Raw genomic sequence first — 18,436 nt, 5'->3', positions numbered from 1 at the left:
TATTAATGAAACTATAGAGTTAAGAACCACTCAAATGTTTAAGGCTAAGATCCCAGGAATTTACTGACTGCTTGATTCGACTTCTAAGTAGGCCATTTAAAGAAATAAATTTGTAAGTTGAGTAATCTTGAAAATTGTATGGGACTTGACAAGTTTTAATCTGCTAAACAACTCTACATATATATAACTATATTTTTCAGTCAATACAAAAATCGGCAAAAGACGTATAGAGTACGAAGGATTGATACTTTATAGGAAACATTCCAAGCAACTTTGGGCCAGTAGAAACGCTCTCTACAAAAGAGGATTTTGCAAAAAAACATTTCTGCCAAACAGTGATTGAATCAAATCTTCAATGAAAGTTTCTAAACCATTCAGCTGGGTCTGGAAAATAAACGGCTGTTTAATATTTTTAATATTCTTGGACGGTAGACACGTACACATGATTTTTTTTTTAGAGAAGGCGAAGGTCAGAAGCACAAACCTGCACGAATTATTCAAAAATATAAGACATGTTGTGTGTTTTTCGTGTTTTCATTGGCAAATTTGGCCCGAAGCCAAATGTAGTGATAACTTTAATAATACACACATTTATGTTTGTAACATTTAAACATAAAATTTTAATAAGTTTAATTATATATCGGTATTCCAAAATATTTTATTGTTTAGAGATAAAAATATTTTACGGATTGCTGCAAAAGTAAAGCCTAGAAGAAGTGGCTCTGGATTGGTAAGACAAGAGATCACAGATTTGACATTGTCAGTCGCTCTGGATTGGTAAGTCAAGAGATAACAGATTTGACATATTATTGGGAAGTAAAGAAAATCTTTAGTTTCAGTTACTTAACCCTGTTTTCTGTGTTTCTGGTTTGCTTCGTATTTTTCCTTTTACTTCCGTCTCGTTGTTTCCATAAAACTGTTTGCTGAGTCTTTTTTTTCCCACTGTTATCCTTTCGAAAGCACAGCGCAACAATGTGTGTTATAATGCTTGTCGGAAGTTTGGAATCTTAGAAAGATTGTCTGATTACTTGCTATTCCTACTATCAGTACCAAATGGAGCAACGTAAACATATCATAATCTCTTTTGGTTTAAACCAGTTTAGGTCGCTTCGAACATGCCAATTTTTTGGAAAAAATGAAATGTCGACGCACTCTTAGAAAAACTGATACGTATTTGTAGCCTATAAGCTTTTATTGTCAACAGTAAATTAACATAAAAAAAGCCTATATATATATATATATATATATATATATATATATATATATATATATATATATATATATATATATATATATATATATATAAAATAGTTACAGCATACCAAAAGTATCTATAAATAGCTCTCAGGTCTTAAATCCGTCAAGTTTCTAGTAACCAAACTATATGATACCACTACTAATAACTAACTGCAGTACCAAGCCGTATGAGCCCAACACAGCTACGGACGCTCCTACTCCATTCAAAGCCTCCCTTTTTACACCCTCTTAAGAAGTTCCATTCCCCTTAAATCTTTCCTTACGACATCCTCCTATCCTGCCACTTTAATTTATACTCACATTATTCGCTTTTGGGAGGAGTTCGCTCTTTCGGTGTTTCTGGTGCAGGTGTTGAAGCTTTCGATGTTGCTGACTCTTCATTGCTCCCATATTGGTCATGCAGTGCTGAGAGCCTTTCTGCGAGCAAAATAGATCGATGCGTGCTTCTAAGCACCCTTGCGTAGAGGAACTTGCATTGGTCCTCAAGAAGTTTCAGTCGCTCCTCTTTGTCTAAAATCTTTATGCTTTCAGTGTCAACAATCTCGTCATTGGATGGTAATGCCTCCGATTCTGTCGGCGAAGCAATGCGGGATTCTTCCGACGATGGGCTATCTATGAATATGGGTGTATCTGAAAATTTAAAAGTATTTGCTAATATAATTATTCCAACCACTGTGAAATAGTTCTGATAATCAGGGTTGTAGTGGTATCAGTCATTGAAGTGGGTCTTAAATTGATAAAATCATTACAACTATAATAGATGAAAAACAAACTTTAGAAGTTATAAGAGACAAATATAGGTGAATCAAAGAGAATATGCATTAAAATGGATTTGAAAAGGGGAAAAACTAAGATAATAAAAAAAAGGCGAAAAAATAGGAAGAAACGGAGGATAGGAATAGAAGGAAGAAGAGGAGGGGGAGGGGATTGAGCCAAATCGATTGAGTCTATAAAATAATTGTTGATTTATATCAAAAAACGAAGACAGTTGTGAATGCGCCGAGCATTCGACTGTTAACACGCAGTTGTGCCAATTTACGAAAATGATGAAGAGGGGACGAGGTTTTTTCTTTTAATGAAGATCCAAACAAATGTGTTTGTCAAAATGTGGGCATTTTGAAGCGAAAAAAAGGTATATTTCAAAGTCTAGAGGAAGGAGGGCCGACTTACCCTCCATCCCAACTAATGCCCCTGATAAAATGTCTTGAACTTTTTTGGTATGTCTTTAATGATTAAGATTTTGCTAAAGTGCATTTTGATAAGGGCTTAGTACAACTGGTCAAAAATTGAAAGCCACCAAAACGCTTTTGTCTTAAATTCTAAAGAAATAAAAAATATTCTCTTGACTAACGTAATTATCTCGACTTTGAGGATGGATTCAAAGTTAGACAAGTAAAAGGTGGTTTAATAAGTTGGAAAGATGTATTAAGGAACCTAAAAACTGGGATGTATTTCTATGATGCCTCAGAAAATGCATTAGTAAACTGAAAATTCATATAGACTGAGAACAGCTAAGAAAGGAGGGGAGGAACTTTACAGTTAGTGCATTCGTATCGGCTGAAAATGATAACTTATTTCAATATACTTAGTATGATTTCTTGGAAGGCTTTGTTAAGTAAGTTGTTTTCGACTAGGAAACAGCCCTCCTTCTGCTGAAACTTTCTTTCTCCTAAGAATAAATTATGTTTCATTACATATACTTATGCGGGTAACAATAAGAATGTGGCAACGGTTTTGCTGTCTTCTACTTACTGAGTAAGTTCCTATTTATATGGATCATTTTGATGGACTCTTTCTAAAGGAGTATAGCAAAGACTATGGGCAGCACAGAATCAAATGGGCAAGTAAAACTCTCCAAGACTTAGATTATGCTGATGATTTGAGGATCCTAGATGAAAATGTTAGCAAAATGACAGAATTTGTTGGAGGTTTTGAGAGTTCAGGGTGCAGGAATAGGTTTGAAAATTAATGTTAAGAAGTCGCTAAGGCTAGGAATAAGTGAAGATGAAAAGGCGCTGGGTAACGAGAAGATCGATCGAGTGGACAGTGTCACTTACCTATATAGTATTATTAGTAAAGACGGTGGATGCAGTGAAGACGTTAAAGGTAAAACAGCCAAGGCCCAGCGTGTTTTTTTCACAGTTGAAGAAAGTTTGGAAAAATAGGAATATAACTATGGAAACAAAGATTAAAGCATTGGAATCTGCAGTGATGACAATGGTCAAGTATCGCTCTGAAGCTTGGGTGCTCCGAAAGACGGAGGATGATTTTTGTATGTTTTCCAGAAAAATTGTCTACAGATTATTTTGGGCATCCTTCTGACTGACCGTATTTCAAACTGTAAGATGTATCAAAATGTGGCTCAGTCCCGCTTCCTGGGGCTACAATGAGAAAGGTTGAGGCTAGGACACGCTTTGCGGAGGAATGATGACAGATTGCCAAAAATCTTCTTTGTCAGTCAACGATCGAGGGCCGAACAAAAAGCAGGTCGTCCCCGAATGGCGTGGGAGGAGATCGAAAGGAAAGATTTAAGGGAAATAGGAACTTCTTGGGGGTGTAAAGAAGGAGGCTTTGAATAGATTGGAATGGAGGAGGAGCGTTCATAACTGCAGTGGACTCAGGTGGCTTGGCGCTGCAGTGTGTTTGTTAGTTGTAGTAGTAGCCGTAGAGTCAATAAAAGAAATGATAGATTATAGGTAAAACAGGCGTTATGTTTAAAACTGGCTATTCATCTTCAATGAATTAGAAAAACTGTACTCTTTTACTAGATAAAATAAATTGGAAAGCACTTGCTTTTCAAAATTTTGCCACACCTTAAATAGAGGGTTTGCTTAAAAGTAATTTGACATATGTGTTTCTATATGGTTCAATTTTTACTGCCGTAAAATCAAGTCAGTTGTTATAATATAGTTTTTTTAACGAGACATATCCCCAACATTAATTGTTTCTCAGCTTGCCACTATCTACTTAATTTCGTAAAGCCCTGGAATTTCGTGTTTGACATTTACCACCAGGCACCTATGACCAGGATCCCGTTGTAACACCAAAAAAATACATTTTGCGAATCCTTGAATAGTTCTCTATTTTTTTCCAGTTTCTGTTTATATTTTTCGTAGTATTTTCCAGTCATTTTCTTATCACCTTCCTCTCCTCAAAAAAAATGTTGGGCAGAAAAGAAGGTTGCTCAAAACGAAAAAATTCCCTTGTTTGAATTTAGAAACCGTACCTGTGCCATCTAATTCTTCTGGCTTTTCGGGAACCATCTCTTCGACAATTTTTACCGCTTCAACGACCTTAACAGCATTATCTTCTAAAATCCTGCTTTCTCTTTCATCTCGCATACTTTGAAATTCGGCTTCAGATTCTTTGTTCATAATTCTTAATGAAAGAAGCTTTTTATGAGAAAACTCAAGTTCCTCTTTAAGCTTAGTGAGAAGTTTTCGTTTTTCTCGAAGGTCATGTCGGTGTGCCTCGCGAGCATTGTAAAGTATACCATGCTGATTCTTAACTTTGTTGATCATGCCTAAAAATATTCATTAATTAAATAAGTTCTTGTTAAATGGCCCCTACAATAGATGTCCCCCTCTTGTAACAGTATTTCTAATTATACAAAGAGGAAGGGATACAGTGGAAGATCCTGTTTAAAGGGGATTTTTGCCACAGCACTTGCTCATAGAGCAATAAACTAGTGATAAGTGGGTAAAATACATCACCTCTATACCACATTCATATTCGACAAGATTTTCGTCTTCCTAGTACCGCTATGCTACTAAATAGCTGGTGTCATTGTTGGAATAATTAGATTGTACAGGTAATAATTTCGCTATGGTTTATGTATCTCAATAAAAATTAACAATATAAAAATTATCCTTTTGTTTTCTTTTTACTTGAACTGGATGATCTGGCACAATTAATAGACGGCTGGGTCATAATGGTATTAAAATGTTAAATCAAATTCCCACTATTCTAATATCAAGCTGTGCTCCTTGCCCCTAAAAAGTTCACCTCCTGAGTTTTTTTTTTATTTTTTTTGGTTTGAAATGGATTCGTCTACTCTCTTTGCAATCCCGAAAAGTGGATTTTCTTTTCAAGGTTAAATAGATAGCAATCTGTTGTCAAACAGTTTGTGGTAACAAACTGTAAGTAAAGAGCAATGAGGCTCAGTTGTAACCGAAAGTATAAGAAACACAGTCTTGATAACAACAGATACATTTTAAAAAATCGAAATTTGATGCTGATTCAAAATATTTAAAATTCAAAGTCTTATGTTAGCCATCAGAAGCTACGAGTCTGAGAAAATTTGCTAGATTTGAAAAATGGGAGAAACACCCTCAAAAACATCAAGTGATCTGAATGAAAATATCATCACCAGATTCGGTATATTAGAGAGCCATACCGAAGAGATTAGAAGCTCCTGTATACAAAAAAGTGGAATTTTGCGAAAAAAATATCAAGGATGCGTGTTTATTTGTTTTTTTGTTTTTTTTGTATTATTTCCCCAGGGATGATCATATCGAACCAATAATTCTAGAAGATCAAGAGAGGGCTTGTTTGATCGGAAATCAAAAGTTCTCGTGCCTTTTTTTAAGTGACCAAAAAGACTGGATAGTAGCTAATTCCCCTCTAGCACCCCTTTTTCTTCAAAGTCGTTTAGTCAAATTTTTGAGATGGTTATTTTTCTCAACATAGTTGAGGGGTTCAATAACCGTGCCTCTGGTAATAATATGGCCCCCATAGCCCCTGGGGATAGGGCCGCAAGTTACTAAATTTACCCATTTTGCGTATAATATTTTTCATCGAGAATGGAATTGTCCAGATGGAATTTTACAGGAGGGAGTATTTTACGTGGGAGGAAATCTCAAGGAGTTTCCTGTGAGGAGAGTAAACCTCTCATGAAACAGGGGTCTGATTTCCCCGCATTATTTGAAAAACGATGATAAATTAAATTAAAAAAACAAGTTTTTCAGCTGAAAGTAGGAAGCAACATCAAAACTCAAAACGAACAGAAATTAATCCGTATATGAAGGGGGTTACTCCCCTTCTCAATACCTTGCTCTTTGCGTTAAAGTTGACTATTTGTCCCAATTTCTTGAGAAACACTCCTGAAATACAATGGCCATTTAGTTAGAATAAGAAGCTTTTTTAAAAGTGCTAAATAATGTATTCAGGATTAGAGCAATTCCTTCATATATGGAATAGTTTCTGTTCGTTTTGGGTATTAATGTTACCCCTTACTTTCAGCTGAAAATACTAGTTTTTTTTTATTCAATTGCAACAATGATTCTTACAGATTTCCTGTTCAAAAATTTCTTTATGATATCCTCAATATGATTCCTGTTTAACTAAATTAAGTCGAATGGGAAAGTGTAAGCTGTAATGAACATTTATTTTCAACTTGCTTTCCATGAATTATAGGGAAATGGAAACACCATAGTAAATGACCATCTTAGTTTGTTTTCGAAGAATGCCTAAGATTGTTCTTTTTCTTTTTCAATATTCCGTTAAAAGTAGAATCTGGTCTTTTTTATGCAGTATCTGATTTAAATTACCTTGTTTGTAAGCGTCCTCTTCTGTTTTTCAAATTCCATTTCTTTACATCCTGTTTCTCAATCTCCTCTCATTTTATCTCTCTCTCTCTCTTTCTCTGTGACCATTTATCGCTTTTTTTGTCATCCTTTGCTTCAACCTCACTAGCTAGCTTTTTAGATATTAGTTCTTCGTCTTTTAATTTTCTTATAACGATTTTAGCAAATTAGAATGATTCATTAATTGATTTCAGTTTTGGTTGTATTTACAATAGTCAATTTAATAAAGCCCGTAAATATTTTCTTGAGTTGTGAAAAGTACAAACACACACGCACATACACACACACACACATATATATATATATATATATATATATATATATATATATATATATATATATATATATATATATATATATATATATCGGGTTGCTCTCTTTTCACCCTCTGGTGTACATCTCGTGCTATATGTCTCTCACCACAGCTATGCCACGCTATTCACAGTCTCCAAGACGCTTGGCACTGTTCCACCATACTTTGTACGCGCTAAATGATGTAAGGGATTTCTGAAAGTTGGTGAACCCTCGATATATGCTATGCTCTAAGATTAAACTATGTAATATATATATGTAAGATATAACATATGTTGATTACTTTTGTTATTTATTTCGTTATTATTTTGTAATTATCATTGTTATTTATCCTTTTTTCATTGAACAAATTATATTCTTTTTAAATATTTTTAAACTATTTTATTGATCGATTTCAGTTTCAATCAACTATAAGGTTTTAAGGCTAATTTATTGTCTTCTCTGCCGCCCCATCTGAAAAATTCAGAAAAATCTGAATTTTACAATGAACAATTTTATGAATGTTGCAAATATTTTCTTATGTATTCGTCATCTTCATTATAAAACTAAGACTAAAATATGCTTTCTGAATCTCGTTGTCTTTTTTTTCCACTGGCAACTTAAAACTTTCTCTAACAAAACAATCAAAGGAGAGAAAATAAATTCAGTTAATCTGACAAAAAAGTGCTCATTAATTTCAAATTATCACTTACAACTTGCAAAAGAAAAACGGTGTGACTGTCAAATACTTTATTTTGGTTGAAATACTTCGCTTTAGAATTTTGTTTACTCCATTGCATTTTTAGCCAGGTCATCCAGATCAATTCCGCATAAAAGTTAAGTCTATTCTGTTATGTATCTTCTTTGCGCATCAGGGGTAATGTGAATAATTATGCAAGGCGAATATTGATAAATGACATAGATGGGCATTCGGGTATTGGTTTGAAACACATATCGGGGGGATAAAGTTGCCCTGTCACTGAGTTATAGTGGAACAAAGACATTCTTAATAAGAATTCCAGATAAGGCTGCGATACACAAGCTTGAAATTCTGGAGGTGATCCCTACATAAGGGCGGTCAATAATTTAACCTCCATTATTTGAAGGCAAAATTTATCTTCATATAATCCATCAATCAATATATTATTGTGAATACGCGTTGTATACGTCAGGGGCGTAGGGCCAGCATTTTTATTTGGGGGGGGGTATTTTATTCGAGCGCTGCTGAAGACAAGTTACCGAAGACGTTACTAGGTTAAATTAAAAATATTACACAAATCATAATAAATAATAAACGCACCTAAAATAAGCATAAAATTAAGTACTGGTGATCAGGCTTATACTAAAATTTTCATCAATGAATTGATGCAGGCGACATTTGTATATATTAAAAAAGCTTCTGTGTGGGCTAAGGTGAATTTCATATACATTCGGCTTTTTTGTCAGTAGGCTTCCCCGCTAATGTTGCAGAGCCTATCCCCCTTCTACTTCCCCAACCTGCTATCCCAGCACAGGATCCCCAAATTTATAGTTGTACAAAGCACCATTCCAACAGCCCCGTGTATTGCGCTATTCAGTTATACGCAGTTTTGAACGGATTTTGATTCTGTAAGATTAAATTTGTTGTGTTAAACTTTTACCATGCGTGATTCGTTGAAATAATATTTATGACATTTCATCAAATTGATTTGGTAGTGGGTTCTTTGCTTTATATTAATAAATAGCATTGAAATAAGCGTTCACATAAAGCAAAATCGAAAATACACAATAGTTACATGCTTTATTACATATAATTGTAAGTCTAATATTATATTGTAACATGAATCTTATGATATTTCAAAATTAGACGAATGTACAAATAAAATAAACCTTCATTGCACACTTTATTCTGGAATAATAAAAAAAAATCTCTTTTGACTCTGCATTACATACACTTGTTACCGTACAAAAATTGTAGTCAGTTTTTCTATATTAAATTCCTTTATCAGTTTATCAAGGTCAATTTGTACTTATCTTTCGATTGCCAACCGCACAGGTGAACATAATTTTTCTTGCCCCGTAGTGTTGCGGCAGTACGTCTTCAACCATCGAAGGCAAGAAAAAGATTATTCGCATGACGCAGAATTCATAGGAATAGTGAACTACATTTTAAATAGATCAAATATCAGAGGAAACACACATTTCAAGCGTTTTTTAACGGATTATCTTTCTAGAATGTTTTTGTTTTTTATGTTGTCTACTCCGTAAAAACATTGTAGCTCAGACATGCAGTGTTCATAATCGAGCTTATAGTATTCACACACAAAGCTTACACTATTTTTTTTCGTTTTGTTTGCACCTAGCATTACGCTTAAGTTGTTCAAAACTTCCAAACTGTTCTCTTCTAGCCTACTTTCTATCTCTGTAGCTAGAACACAACACTGTATTTTTGAAAAACTCTTGCGCTGTCTCATATGGAATTACTGTACCCCTACCTAATTTCACTAGAAATTTACCTTACCCGGACAATTCGGGACCTCCAATACCACAAATATTAGCTAAATCTGAGCTGGGAAGGCAATAATAAAGTGCCAAATGACACCCACAACGTGTGCTTTTGTTTAAAAAAAAACTTGCTTTTTTATTTAATATTTGTCTTCATTTAATATTGTCTTTACTTACGATACGACTGCTTGTCCATGGATCATTCTTTGCGGTTGATTGTGTATGGCTATGCTGTTTGACCTATGTAATTTGATGGATGACTAGGGTTCAGGCCTTGTTCAAGTAGTGATCTATTTTAATTACTAGAGTAGGAAAACAGTCTTCCTTTCTCCTCTGTCTTTCTTTTTTGTTTATATGGTAATTTTTTTGTTTATTTATATTATCCATTATTCATTAATTATTATTATTTTTTATAGTTTTTATTTTTTATATTTGGTCTTATGATGTGGATTTGTTTTTGTGTTTCAACTGTTGCACTGGCGATTACTTTTTTCACTTTAATGTCTTAGATATTTAATATCTTTTTTATTTAATTTCACGGGTTGAAATAAGAGAGACGCATGGCAAAAAAACACGGGAAACATATAACTTGAGTTATATGTTTTCATACTAAGGGGGGGGGTTGAGGATGAACTATAGTGCAGCTGTAGTCAAAATGTGGTAACTAAGGCAATTTTTTCTTCCTTTAATCCATAAAAATAGCAAATAAAACTTTATTTTTGAACTCAAGGGATGGGGGGAAATACAGCGGGCAAATACCTCCCCCCTCGTGATTAGCACCACTGGAACTTGCTTCAATAGCAACAAAAGCGTAATACCATTCAATACTCTGGATTTTAGGTTCTTAGACCTCTGTAGGTCTGAACTCTTTCGGCACTGCCCTATGAGACAGCCTAGACCAAGTATCAAATAATTGCTTAATCTAGCTTAAAACGCAAAATCAACATACCATAGTTCAGATATTAAAAACAATCGAACTTGTTTCTCATTATAATGTATCTCAAGCACTAGACCTGCCAACAAGAGCAGAATTCTCCCTGGTTGAGTTTCGCAGAGCTTGTATAAGAGGTAGATGACCTATTTCCTTGATGATAAGACTTCGAAGGCGGTACATTTGTATAAATACTAATTAGGAAGCGCAATGGGCCCCTGTTGTTCGCGTTTTTACATTAAAAGATCTGGGATTAATAAAATAATTTTCTGGTCAAAGTAAATAGCGAATTTGAACGACCAACAGTTATAAAGTTAATTAATGATTTATGTTTGTTTCTCCAAATTATGGGGGGGGGGCAACTGACCCCCCCCAAAAAAATGACGCCACTGGTATACGTTGAAGAAACTATTTAATCCGTAGAGGATGATGCAAATTGCCAACAAAGATGGGTATCCTCTATCAAAGGCCTAGCTGTATGACAGCGAATTCATGACTCGTCTTTCATTGGGTTTGCTCAAGAACAAAATATTGATATAATATAGGATAAGGGACCTTGAACTCTCCTTGCTCCCGCTGGGGGAGTGGAGAACAAGAGGTTTCTTGTTTTTGTCTGTTTGGAAATTTGTTGTTGTTAAAAAAAAGTTTAGCAAAAACAATTATTTTTTAAACCTTAGCCTCTCCTGGAAAACGTCCTGACCCCCCCTCTCCGTATAAATTCTTATTGTTACGTTTTGATGCATTGGATATAGAGGAATGTGTACTAAGCCAGTCGATTCAGTCGGCTTTGGCTGAAGAGGTGGAGCATAAATCTCACGTAGGCAAAATGTAACGTAGCCCCTCGTGAACTGCCACAGTCAGCTGTTTCAAGCATCGCTTGTAATTAAAGATATATTCTGGGAAAGGTATTTCTTAAGGTCAGTAAGAAGCTCTATTATTTTATTGCAATACAACGATCCCATAGAAGGCACGGAATCAATTTTGACTCCCCCCCCCCGCTCTCAGCGTTTATAAGATTTATCTACAAACTTTCGGCACCTTTGATTTTAATTAACCACTTTATGTTTTTCTTTGACAAAACTAGGCCAGTGAAGAATTCACCCCTAATATGAAACCTAACAGAATTCTCTTTGGTTTGAACCTGGTCCTTGGGTTTACAAAATCCTGTGATGTTTTCTTGTTTCGTGGCCATTTTAGATTTCAAGATAATGTTTGTTTTTCTCATAACAACTTGCAAAATCCAAAGTAAAAAGTGGCCTTTACTGTGGAACGGTCTCTTCTATGCGGGTGCCTGTATAGTTTTAGCATATTTTTTTAACTCTACTTTTCAAATAGATGGTGATGTAGTCCAAATCATTTATATCCTCAAGGAATTTTCAGTAAGGCTAATCTTTTCTTCCCGTCGCAGATGAGATGCGCAAAAGGTTTCAAATGGAATCATATTTGGAATTGCAACACGGTTATAGTAGATATCTTTTAATGTAGTCGTATGCATGTGATGTGAAATAGATTCGTAATGAAATAGATTCTGGACGCAATAATGTGGCATACAGCCCCCCCCCTCCAAAAAAAATCAATATATTACGATATTTCTTTTAATTTTCCATAAAATTTACCTATTTCCTCGTTTTCCCACTTTGTTCCGTCTCATCCCATTATAATTTTTTGCATGCAGCCTGTTTTTAACTTTGATTTTTAGAAATAGTTATTAGTGTATTTTAGTCACCATCTTACACCTGCAGGCCGTGAACCGGGCTTTTTGCTAGAGAACAACGAGCCCGCGAATAACTTACCCCATGCAGACGTTAACTCAATGTTGATACTTGACAATTCCCTTTCTTGTTCTAGCATTGTTAGCTTCAGTTGGTTGTTGACTTCTTTAAGGGACTGCACTTCACTTTCTAATTTTCTTCTGTTGATTAGGAGGTCTTTGATGAACAAGAGGGCATTTCTTGCATTTAAGACCACAGGAGACGCTTCTTCTTCATGGATTGTCTTTAAGGAAGAGAAAATGCATTGGATTAAATGCAAAGTTTGTTTGCAATATAATGATATATGGAACTTTGACAACAGCCGACTATATAGGGACAGGAGGCCCCTCTAACTTTTTCTTATTTTACTATAGCTCATGTAACTTCTATATGTCCGATTTTATCGTTATTTTTGTCCTTGTTATTTCATCATCACCAAAAAAAAACACACTAAAGAGAGTGAACTATAATGCGGTTAAGGGATAGAAGGCGCAGGTTCAGGCAAAAGGTGCTCAAAATTCCTCCCCGAAATGAGAAAATATGAAAAACGTAGATTCTTTGATTACAGAAAATTAATATAATTAGAAATGTATCCAATTAGGAGGGAAGCAATGATGTGATCTTATGTCGCGGGCAGGTGTTAGGTAGACATCCCCCCAATAGATTTTTTGCTACCCAAGATTGTTTTTAGTTTCCTGAATAACCTGAAAATAAATACAGATAAGATTTTTTTGCTGCCCATTTGAGAGAGCTGAATACTAATCATTACTTTATTGGAACTTCTCTAATCATCCTGTTCCTGAATATTTAGCTGTGTTAATGATATAAGGATTTGCATATATATGATACGATGTGAAGGCTGTGTTTCATAGCAGATTATTTTAGTTTTGTTTTCACTGCGTTGATAAATATTTCTAAGTGCAAGCAGAACAATTAAAAACTTTACTTTAGCCTGTTTGTTAAGTTGAGTGGCATCTGTACAGAGAAAAATCGCAAAAAAGGTTGCAACAGGTTTTGTCTTTATAAAATGCCGAAAGCGCTGAAACCTGTGTGCTGCTAGACATACAAAAACTTACAAAACCCAATTATTAGGTCCACTTCTTTAAAAAGAACCCACTTTTTAAATATCTGGAAAAGTAAAGGAAAGGGGTTTGCACTGTTCGACATTACATCACGCTTCTTTAACTTATAATTGTAATTAAAAGAGGATAAAAATAATTGAATTGAAAGTTACCACCAAATCAAAACCCAGTAGCAAACTTTTGGGCTTTATGGATTATAAGTTAAAACTATAATATACAGTCACATATTTCAGAAGAGCACATTGGTCGTGACTTGCATTCAATTTAATTATAAGCCAGGAGAGCTATCAAATTCTATCATTAGGAAAAACTCACCTTGAAACATGCATGTAATGAGAAATTATTCTCAGTTAAGGATTCCTCTTTTTCTGGCGCTAATAGTGACGTAATTCTTTCACCAACCAATTCAAGAAACGACATCTCATTGTCATCTTTTTCCAATTCTAGAAACAGGCCATTCATCACAAAAAGCTTCTCAGAAAGGGGATTTCCTGCAGTTAGGGGGTATAAGCAGTCCTGTTCAAGCTTTGTGATAAAAGCAGCCTGTTTCTTTGATTCTTCTTCAATAACCTTCAATTGCATTTGAAGATTTTGATGGGCGTCACTCTCAACAAGAACATCACAAGTTTTATTTTCTACTTTGTTATTTAAAAGTCTTATTTTTTCCATCAGTCCGTGTATTTCAACTTTTAAGGATTTAACCTCCAAATCTTTCAGTTGAGCCATCTGTTTGCCAAGCTGTGACATCTCACGAGTAACAATTACTCTATTTTGAAGTTGCTTATTTTGATTGACCAGTTTTTCATTAATCACACGCATATCTTCAGTTTCTTGTCTAGCAAGAGCCACAAGTTGTTTTGCTTCATCTAGTTGTATATCCTTTTCACTGATTGTCGTTCGATTAGCTATGAGTTGATCTTTCATTGCTCTGAGCATTTGCATTTTTTCAGTGTTGTCTATGGGGGAGCTTCGATCACTGGAGGGCGATGCTCTTCCTGCTTCTTCTTCTCCTGCTTCATCTTGTTTAGGTAATTGTCCTGGCATCTATAAAATATTGTGAATATATAAAATATACATATAGAAAGGACGTTAAGGTTTTTATTAAAGGGATAACCTCCCCCGGGGATTTAAAATTTACTAAGGTATTATAGAGTCAGCTTGATACTAATTTATGTATTGTAAATTATACTATGCGTTGACTGTACTTTACGGTTTTTGGCAGCATAATGGCAAAAAAGTGAGTTTGACCCCCCACCCGAACAATTTGATTGCATTGACCAAGGTATTGTACAACCAGCTTGACACTAATATATATTGTATAAATTAAACTCTGCGTTGACTATACTTAAATCCTGGTTTTTCGCAGCATATTGGCAAAAAGGTGAGTTTGACTCTCCCCTCCGAACAAGTTGAAACCCTCTTGAAAATAAAATTAATGTCATGCCTAAGGGTTGGAAACTGTCTGATATAAACGTACACAAGTTTGTGTCTCGATCCTGGCTCCCATGCCTCTTATCCCTCCTTGCCTGCATCTGGTCTCACATCTGCCTGTCGTACTACCCGTGCGTTTAGGGTTGAAACAAAGTATCTCTATCCCAGTGCGCATTCTTTTTGGGGTTTGATGAAGTACGGGGTCTTTGGGATCAACGGACTTGGAATTAATTCCTTGAAATTACATTTCATTTACAATGGTACAAAAGATCTGTTCAGGTTTATTCTCTTTCCCTGTACCAAAAAGACATGAGCCCCCATGGTGGAATTATGGCTGTATTTAGGGGCTAAGAGCTGTCTGTTGTAGGTGCGTACCCTGTTATACCTCTGGCCCAGTCTGTGTATCTATTGCATAAATCGGAACTACCTAGACTGCAGGATATATTTGAATTTATGGAGCTGATTTTTGAAGTTTATGCTTATTATGGTTGTTGCGAAAGTGGTATGGTAAAGTAGTGGTAAATTTCTGCTTCTTTCATTGATAAAAAAGACGAATTAGGAGAATTAGGTGGCTTTTTTTACAACTAGGATAATTTTTTTAGTAACTAGGAAATAACTGAGAAAAGTAATATCTTAGCAGAGGTGGTACCTTAACGTCACCTCTGACGTTAAGTCAGTCTTTTTTAGTCACCTCTTCGGGTATTCGCCCCGATATGGAACTTCCTCAGCTCAAGTACAAAATAAATTTTTTTTTTTTGTTATAGCTAGTAATAAAACAATAAATTATTCATGCTGAAAAGAAGCCTTAGTCCAACCATTTCCTTATTAAAGGAAAAAACAAAGCTACTGGGTGATATGCGTCTTTCACTAGCTTATCAACTTTACCAAACAATTGCATATATTTTCAGCTCCGTACAATTTTGAATGAATTTCCATTTCCTGAATTACATGTTTCGGAATACTTCTTGCAAAACAAAGAAAAGAAAATCAGAGACTGAATGAAAGTAAAACTATTTTTTTTTTACTGATGTCGCTCAAGGTAAAAGGCTGACTGTGGCTCCTAAAAAGTATGTTGCAATAGACTGAGTGCTTCACCAGAGACACAGAACCTAGCTATAAATTTCTGCTTCTTTCATTGATAAAAAAGACGAATTAGGAGAAACACACCGGCCAAGAACAACTGAAATCGTCAACTGAAAAATTCACCCTCTGGAAACTTCCCTCTCCATGGAAAATTCTTCCTGTGCAAGATTCTCCCAGCAGAAAATTCGTCCTCCCCTCCCGCCCGAATTGTATGCATGCTTCCCAATAACAAATAAAACAACGTGCACATTTTATACCTTAATGACCTTTCCCCAGGGGCTGTAGGAGATTATTTCATCACCAAAGACATAGTCGTTGGGCCTTTCAATTATGCTGAACAAAAGAAAACTATCTCAAAGTTTGATCGGAGGGTTTTGGGAAAAAGTGGCGTGGGAGAGGGCCTAGTTGCTCTCTGTTTTTTTGTGTGCACTTATAAAGGGCACTAGAACTTTTAAAGATATGAGCTTGAAACCTCTACAGTAAGGTTCTCTGATATCCTGAATTTGATGGTGCGACTAAGGAAAATCCGACACATTTTCTCAGGCTCATAGATTTTGTTTAATGAAACAAGTTTAATGAAACTTGTATATTTGGAATCAACACAATAAGTCAATTCTTTTTATATAGCTATTGCTATCAAAATTATCGTTTTTTTTAGAATTTCGATTACTATTGAGCCGGGTCGATAAGGGGGACTGTCCCTTTCTCAACACCTTGCTCATTAAACAAGAGTTTTTTAGTGCTTTGAAAGATCTTTTTTTTTTCAAATACAAATTCTCTTTAAAAATTTAGAAAAAGCCAAACTTCACAGCAAAGAGTAAGGAGCTAAAGAGGAAACAGCCCCCTTCATATAAACAATAATTTATTCACAAAAGTTTCAAATCTGTTCCTTGCTTTCAATTGAAAAGCTCTTTTTTATTTAATTTATGATTGTTTTCCAAGTCATACCTAAGCCTAACCAAGACATAATTAGTGAGGTACCCGTCCCATAAATCCCTGTTTAATTGCTTTTAAAACGTGTAAATCAATAATTGTACGTTGGTTAATGTCGTCCTACGTTTAAATTTGCAATTTCAATTTTGGATAAAATTTGAATATTCTTAAAAAATTGGCGATGAATAGTAGTTTGGCTAAACGTCCTTGTCAATATTAATACTAAAGAATTTTGGTTGGATTAAAAGGAGTATCATTGTTTGTATGATTGGAAATTCTGCGAGACTTTTGATTCTACATAACTGAAGCCATCATAACCTCTACAAAAGGATTTTCTTGTCGATAAATACATTATATACATTTGTTTAAACACATTGAAGTGCTTCATATAAATAGAAAAAAAATATTACCATTAAAATTGCTGAAAACTAAGTTCCTAGCAGTATTTAACACCCCAAAGAAATTTCCTGGCGGGGCTAATGATGACCTGTCTTGCCTTAACCACCTCTCTGCTGGTAGATATGGGAATTTAACATTTTAGCTGCATAGAGAAACATTTTAATTAATTCCTACTCCCCCCCTAACTCTTTCAACATTTATTTGAAGCCTCGGGAAGAGTAAGCAATTTATACTTTTTAGGAACCTACCATACCCCCACATGAATAATGACTTACCCCACATCCATTATAGCTGATACACAATTAAATATCACCAAACGTAGTATAATTTCATTACAAATAAAGCGAATCAACTTGGTTGAATCCAGTACTGCCACCGTGTGGCATTACTTCTTTTGCAACCGGGAAGCCTCAAATATAGTTATTGATACTTTTAAATCAATTAGCTTCTAAGAATTTTAAATTGACAGTGAATTCGTCCTTTTCGGAGTAAAGTCGTAGTTAGGTGCCCTAAAATGGTGGAAAACAAGACTTTCCCCTGGCCCAGTCTGCATGGTCGCTTAAAAAAAAGCTTTAAATTTACTTTTGAATGAGCTCCCTCTCAATTATCTTGGACCTTCGATTTGATACAATCCCGCCCCCTGGGAAAAAAACAAATAAAAATGCATCGACAATGTTTCTTCTGAAAAAAGACCCTCAAAATTCCAGATTTTGAAGATTGGAGCTTGAAACTTCTACGGTAGGGCTCTCTGATATAATGTATATCTAATAAAGGGATTTTCAATAAGAATGCTTGCATTTTTGGGGGTGTTCCCCCTTTTTTCAAAAACCAGGCAAATTTTCTCAGATTTTTTGTTTTGGTGTGTAACAATAAACTGAAAGAATTTTATATATTCAGGATCAGTATTAAAGCCAATGCTGCCGGTGTAGTAATTGTCATGAGAATTCCATTTTTAGTTTTAGTGAATATTGGTCCAAGTCACTTTTTACTTCCATTTTTTATCACAAACTATTTGATAAGATTCTCTTGTGACGAAAATATTTTTGAACCTGTTCGGTTTATTTAGTTGAATAGGACAATAAAAGAAAGAGGGTCAATTTGACAGCTGAACAGTTATGTTTTAATTTTGTTTTTCTTTCGCTATTCTACTTTTTTTAAGTCTCTGAATATATAAGGCATTTAAGTTGGAGGGGGAGAATTGTTCTGTTT

The 18,436-nt window shown here is 34.9% G+C and overlaps 1 protein-coding gene across 2 annotated transcripts in view; it reads right to left on the bottom strand.

Moving 5' to 3' along the window:
* Window positions 1-174: 174 nt before the first annotated feature.
* The window catches only part of LOC136031083 (uncharacterized), a 30,815-nt gene continuing 12,553 nt past the window's right edge, over window positions 175-18,436 (bottom strand). For both annotated transcript variants that reach the window (XM_065710353.1, XM_065710354.1), the window contains 5 exons: window positions 13,697-14,425; window positions 12,342-12,543; window positions 4,484-4,780; window positions 1,558-1,887; window positions 175-384 (listed from right to left, as the gene is read on the bottom strand). In XM_065710353.1, the coding sequence (XP_065566425.1) occupies window positions 1,559-1,887; window positions 4,484-4,780; window positions 12,342-12,543; window positions 13,697-14,425 (1,557 nt within the window). In that variant the 3' untranslated portion in view covers window positions 175-384; window position 1,558. The remainder of the gene's footprint in view (window positions 385-1,557; window positions 1,888-4,483; window positions 4,781-12,341; window positions 12,544-13,696; window positions 14,426-18,436) is intronic.

This window comes from Artemia franciscana, chromosome 9, assembly GCF_032884065.1.
Source record: "Artemia franciscana chromosome 9, ASM3288406v1, whole genome shotgun sequence".
Lineage (NCBI taxonomy): Eukaryota > Metazoa > Arthropoda > Branchiopoda > Anostraca > Artemiidae > Artemia > Artemia franciscana.
The sequence above is the reverse complement of the archived record's forward strand: the minus strand, read 5'-3'. Positions and strand labels throughout refer to the sequence as shown.